Source organism: Meleagris gallopavo, chromosome 30 (assembly GCF_000146605.3).
Source record: "Meleagris gallopavo isolate NT-WF06-2002-E0010 breed Aviagen turkey brand Nicholas breeding stock chromosome 30, Turkey_5.1, whole genome shotgun sequence".
In the NCBI taxonomy this organism is placed as follows: Eukaryota; Metazoa; Chordata; class Aves; order Galliformes; family Phasianidae; genus Meleagris; species Meleagris gallopavo.
In genome coordinates this window covers 1,710,729-1,717,085 of record NC_015040.2, presented here as the reverse complement: position 1 = coordinate 1,717,085, position 6,357 = coordinate 1,710,729, and the positions used below count along the sequence as shown (strand labels likewise).

The 6,357-nt window shown below is 48.4% G+C and overlaps 1 protein-coding gene across 1 annotated transcript; it reads right to left on the bottom strand.

The window, feature by feature from the left end:
• Positions 1 to 707: 707 nt before the first annotated feature.
• Positions 708 to 6,299, bottom strand: LOC100542877 (tyrosine-protein kinase ZAP-70). Its single transcript, XM_010724866.3, has 9 exons — positions 5,723 to 6,299; positions 5,419 to 5,459; positions 4,579 to 4,627; positions 3,740 to 3,914; positions 3,227 to 3,433; positions 2,757 to 2,949; positions 2,296 to 2,436; positions 1,723 to 1,835; positions 708 to 1,381 (listed from the first exon to the last, which is right to left on the bottom strand). The coding sequence occupies exons 1-9, from the start codon at positions 5,727 to 5,729 to the stop codon at positions 1,258 to 1,260; spliced, it is 1,050 nt and encodes a 349-aa protein (XP_010723168.1). The 5' UTR covers positions 5,730 to 6,299; the 3' UTR covers positions 708 to 1,257.
• Between the last annotated feature and the right edge of the window lie 58 nt (positions 6,300 to 6,357).

Genomic DNA, 6,357 nt, shown 5'->3' with positions numbered 1-6,357 from the left:
AATATTTAGGTTTTCATCAGACTGAGGTTCTCTGACAGTTCTGACGCTGTACCAAGGGGGTAATTCAGGTCTCATACCTGAATGGTTGCCTTCAGATCAAATCCAGCTCCCCTTCAGGTTTAGATAAGGGCCGTGCCCCCACAGGGTGTTTGTTTTACCTTGTGGACAAGGTACACTGTGTGAGTTATTGTGTGGCTTTCAGATACCAGAAGATGCTGAGAGATAAGCATTTATTTTTGCTGTATCTCAGAGCTCTGATCTCCTCCTTCCTTTGCTTCTCCTTCAAAACACTGCAGACCACACCTCAGCAGCATGGGTCATACACTGCACCCAGGGCAGGGGTAGAACAGTGCGAGCCTCAATAGAAAGGTAGGTAGATAGATGGATAGATAGACAGACAGACAGACAGATAGATAGATAGATAGACAAACAGACAGACAGATAGAGGGATAAATAGACAGACTGAGAGATGGATGGATGGATGGATGGATGGATGGATTTCCACAGTGGACTCAGCTGAGCAGCTCTTTGTGCAGGAAAGTTCTATCTCTGCCCCGAAGCCAACCAAGGGTGACAAGGGTGGTGACTCTCCAGGCGTATAAAGAGAATCAGAGAGGGAAACCCTGCCTTGCTGGAAGGGAATGACAATTTTCAGCTTGAAGCAGCTGCATATATTTACAACAGTTCAATAGTCTGAGACATAGGGATGCTAAAAAATATAGTTTATTTATAGAGTGACCAAAATGCTCATTTCAGTAGCACAGAGGCAGTCAGGGCCCAGGGGGCAAGCAACAGATGCTTGGGGTTTTGTTGTATGAGGAGCCTTAACCAGTGCAGGGAAGAAGACACCATGCCCTGTGCTGAGCAGGTTTCCAGCACAAAAATTGTTTTCTAAGGGACGGGGAGAAATCCAGATCTGCTGGAGCCAGCACAGTTCATCCCCAGTAAGCCTGGTTGGCTTTAAGCTATGATACTGGGATATGGTTTTGGAAGTGAATAGGAAGGAACTACGACACCATCCTGTACTGTTGTGTGCTGGTCAGGCTGGAGGTGTAAACCGTGACTGGCAGTTGGGAAACACAGAACACAACTGAGTGCTCTCCTCTGCAGTCTGCTGGCAGCAGCATCTCCTGGCTTCTTAGTTCTGGAGCAAAAAAAATCCCTTCATATAACAGATTAAAGTCAAAATTTGCAAAGAGCCTTTCCAGGTCCTGTGCAGGAGGTCCAGGGTGTGTGTTGAGGGATAGAGAAGGAAACTCAGGGAAAAGCTGCTTTTGACTTGTCCTCTGCCTTCGGACCGTTTTCTGTCTTGGTGGCAATGCTGTAGTAGTAGGTGCGGATCGTGTTTTCCACTGTAAAAAATCCTGGACGCTCCTCCCATCTGCAAGGGCAGAAAGGAACAAATAAGAGCCAACAGAAAGGACAGAAGTGGGTTGACCCAAAGGAGGAGGTAGCAGGCACCAAATAATGTTGGGGGGGGGAACAGGGCAAGCTGTACCAGGGCTAAGGAGAGGAACTGAGACCTTTCTAGGATGAGAGGTGCAGAAGCAGAGAGACTCTGACATCTTCCAGGGTTGGTACAGGCAAATGAAGAGGGACAATAAGCAAGGAATAGATGCATTCTATGTGTCGTGGATTTGGGAATGAGACAAAAGCAGGAGACAACATTCTTTCGTATCGTCCTGATGGGCCAGCAGAGAAATGAGCAAGGGAAGTCCTTACCTATAGGTCCAGCATTGCATCATGAGGGTGTAAATCTCTGCCGGGCACTCGGTGGGACAGTCCATGCGCTTCCCTTGCTCTATGAAGCTGATGACCTCTGGGCCTTTCATTTTCTAGGAGAGGATCAAGTGAGAAAACATTTTAATATTTTTGGAGCTAGCAACAGGCTCAGCAAATCTGTGCTGGTTATCCTTTGGGTCCATGCACAGCACATCCCATATAGCCACCATCTTTGGGTGTCTCATCCCAATCCTGGGCTGAGCAGTGTCTGAGCAACTGATATTTCAGCTCTGCATGCAGTTGGAAGGATCAAAGAGAAGATTTGCTTTGATTCAAACCCAAATGTTGTTTCCCGTTTCCTCTCCGTTACATGAACACAAAGCTGAAGGACCCAAGCAATCCAATTTGTGCCTTCTGCAAAGTGGAAGTGAGCCTGTCTGCTTTCCCTTCTGTTCAACGGTGGCAAAAGCTCAAGGGAATGGAAACTGAAGTTTCAGTGCGTCTCAGCCTGGCTTAGAGTGGGAATCCAGATTGTGGCATCTACCCACGATAGACCCAGCTCTGCCTCCTCACCTTGTATGGTTTCTGCCCATAGCTGAAGGCCTCCCACATGGTCACACCGTAGCTCCATACATCACTCTTGCTGGAGAACTTGTGATAAAGGATGCACTCTGGCGCGTACCATTTCAAAGGCCACTTTCCTGCTGTCCTGGCCTACAGCAAAGAAAAAGGAACATCTGCACCCTGAGATAAAGATTGCTCTGGGCCAAATCCAAGTTCTACTTTGCTACATGTTTGTGTTAAATGCAATCCCACACTGCAGAAAAATCCCCCCTGTCTGCATTTCTTCCTCAGCTCCTGGATCTTTGCAAAGCCCCTTTTAACGCCACAGCACTGGGGTTGGACAGAATGTGATATGGTTGTGCAGCAGGGCTCCTGGGTAGAGCCCAGAGCCCCAGTTTCTGGGTGTCTCAGCCTGCAGCCTGGAGGCCTCCTGCTGGCTATTTCCATCTTATTGCTCTGCTTACACTTACCTTGTAATAGCTGTCATCAGCACCGAGAGCCTTTGAGAGGCCAAAGTCACTGATCTTGGCATAATGCTGATTGACCAGCAGGACATTTCTTGCTGCCAAGTCCCTGTGGACAAAGTTTTTTTCTTCCAAGTACTTCATCCCCATGGATACTTGATGCATCAGCTCCACAATATTGCTGACTGTAATCTCGTCTCTGGAGAGGATGGAAAGACAATGCAGTAATAAAACTGGTGGACAACAAGGACCTGTCATTAATCTATACAACATAGTCCCCTCTAAGCTCTCCAGCTGCAAAGGAGAATGAACAAGGACATCTCTAATCTAGAAGCATCACCCCCTATTAGCTTGCATTAAAGGGAATCTCTTTTTGCTATTATCTCCCTCCCTTTCCCTACAAAGTCAGACTCCTCTGACAGCAATGAGTTTGATGAGAAGTGCAGAGAATCAGCCATGTTTTATTCAGTACTCACTTCTTGGAAGATAAGAACTTGTTGAGTGGTCCACCAGAAGCCATCTCCATCACGAGCATCAGGGACTCTGCCTCACAGACCCCAATCATGCGGACGATGTAGGGGTTGTCCAGCTGGTGCATGATCTGAGCTTCTGTCATCATTTCATCCCTCACTGTTTTCTCATTGTTGCTCTTCAGTACCTTGATGGCCACATCGATCTGCTTCCTGCACAGAGTACAAGAGGAACAGACACATGGATGAATTAAACAGCAGCTGGATTCATGTAATATTTGCCACTTGTAGGTCTGAAGGCATGCCTGGGAGAATGCAACACATATTACACTCTTAGCATACAAAGGCTGTCACTGAAAATCCTGGGAAGGCCACCACTGACCTTCCAAGGTCTCTCTTATACAGCCCATTACACTCTAGGGTCTCTCTAAGTAGAAAATGGATGGCAGGGGACACCTCTGAGCTCAGTCTGAAGCACCCTCTTCTTTCTCCCTGGGCATCTCACAGGGCAGCACTCACTTTCTCATTTTGTAGACTCCCTTCTTGACACAGCCAAAGTTTCCTGCTCCCAGTTCTACTTCGTCAATCATCAGGTGATCCCTTTTCAGGAAGAGTTTCTTGTCCTTCAGTTCCTCAGGGTCACTGTATGGGCTCTCATAAACACTGGTGTCCATGGGCAGCATGCGTGACTTCCCTGCATGTTCCAGAGAGATACAGTTGTTCGTAGATGTAAATGATGTACTCTTCCCCACCCCTCTCTCCTTTGTTTGGATTTTCTCCAGCATTCAAACTTTCCTCCTGGGCATCTCCCTTCCTCTCACAGCCCATGGCCTCACTGAGTTAAAATAGAGGACCTGGAATGGAGAGAAACTTTGGGGCACTCTCATTCCACAGGTTCCTCCAGGTCCCAGACGTGTGGAATCATGAAGGTTGGAAAAGACCTCTCAGATCATCCAGTCCAACCATCCACCTACCACCAGCATGGCCCACCAACCCATGTCCCTGAATACCACATCTACACATTTCTTAAACACCTCTAGGGACAGTGACTCCACCTCTCCCCTGGGCAGCCTGTGTGAACACATCAACGCTCTTTTGGGTGCTTAACTTCACCCCACTGAAATCTAACTGAAGACACCAAGAATTTAGCAGTCAGAAGATGTGGAATGGAACAGGACTTTGCTGGCTATTGGATGCAGGCAAACAGTTCTGCAACATTCTTGGCTCAGCACCCTGCAGTGAGTGGGATGCTCTTGGGTGCCCTTGTAGAAAAGAGGCTTTGCAGCATGGCTTTTTCACCAGAAGGTGATACAAATGGCTTTTCAGATTTCAGAATGAGGGCTTTCAGAGATGCTCACCTACAGGCTCTGGTGTGTATCCATCTGCATTGAGAGGCCCAAGGTTTTTCTGGGAAAGAAACAGTGATAAAGTGGATAAATCAGCCAGGGGAAACCGTTTTAACTTGAAATGGGAGAGGTGAGGGACAGGGAACCTCTGCAGTCCAGCAGAGGGCCAGCTGGTGGTTTCCACTGTAAGGTGTAGTGCTGGGCACAAGAATTGACATGGCATTGAGCTGGTCTGGTCCTGGCTGGCATGATCCCTGTGCAGCTCTGCAGCCTCAGAGCTGTTACTGCTTTCTGATACAACTCATCCAGCACAGCTCTGAGCCCCAGTACTGCTTTCAGTAGTCACCGTAGGAGCCCACGACAGATTGTGAAAGCTCTTTGACAATCTGGGTAAATGCTCAGCCCTTTATTTAGGCTCTGCTGGGCACTCACAGCGCAAACTTGCTGGTTTCAGCACAGCTGGGCACTGAGCGTGGACTTTCCCCAGGGCTGGGAATGCAGAGGAAGCACAAAGAGATGCTGTGGCCAATAGCCAGCAGTGGGGCTGAGCATTCCCAGAACCCAACCACATCTCCCTCACTCCTCCCAGCAAGGAGGGCAGGGGGAGAGGGCTCCCCAGGGACAGCCCCATGTGTTGCAAAGAGCATAGTGTGAATGGAAACCATTCTTGGCACTGATGGTAGCTATGCCCAACTATTCCTTGTCCCCATCCAAGCTGGAAAGGAGATAGCATTGCAGCCGGCCTTAATATATTCCAGTTGAGCTGCTGCCTTTTAAAGAAGAGCACAGTTTGATCAGTTCAAAGTGCCACTAAATGAGGTACCAATAGAACAGAATCTCCCCACAACTTACGCTCACGGAGGGGTGGGTTGGTGGAGCTGGTGCTGCAGAGGCTGTGGATTGGGAGAGAGGTGTTATTAGTGAAAGTCTGCTTACACCCCAAGCAGGAACAGAGCATCAGTCCTTTGAAGATCCAATCCCTCCCACACAAATGTCCCTTTCTACCACTTTAACCATAATGGATGTGGAAACGTGCATGGATATGGGCACTGCTCCCATCCCTCAGGAGTCCCACAGGACAGGATATGAAGTGATGGTTGTGACACCTGGGACAAGTGACTGACTGAGGCCAGGGTTGGCACTGGCACCATCTCACCTGGCATGCTGGGGTTGGGGCAGCTTTCCCTCAGGTAGAAAATCAGCCCGTCTGGTTTGAGCTTCAAATATTCCACCAGCTGATAAAGGAATCAGGGGAAAAAGAGATTAATGCAAACAGAAAACCATCTCTTCTTTTGCAGGCAACGCATGTGGTTTATCATAACGATTTCTCTCAGATTTATGGCAACCAGGGACTCAGTTATTTCTTTCTATCTGTGCACTAAGGAAACTCCCACATCATTTTTATCTGGGTGTCTGCCAGAGCTGGGAAGAGTTTGGGAAGTCAGATAAGCCCCAAAGAAAGACAAAGGGAAAATCTTTAGTAGTAGGGCTGGGTAGGGCATTCTCAGTGTAATGTCGTTGTTGCCACAGCCGGAAGGGACTGTAAGTCTGATAAAGACTTAAAGAAACCTTTGGCTTTCCCAGCAGAACCCCAGCATTCACTTTCTGAATCTCAGGCACTTTTCCAGTACAGCGCCCTCTGGTTCCAACACAGTGAGGGTCTCACTTTAGCTGGAGACCACCACCCCAGCCCTGGCCACCAGAGCACAAGGGTCCAGACTTTCTCTTCCCCTCCTGAGTGTCTCAGATTTCATTCCAAATTAGGAGCCTGGCACAGTTCTGTTTCCATAA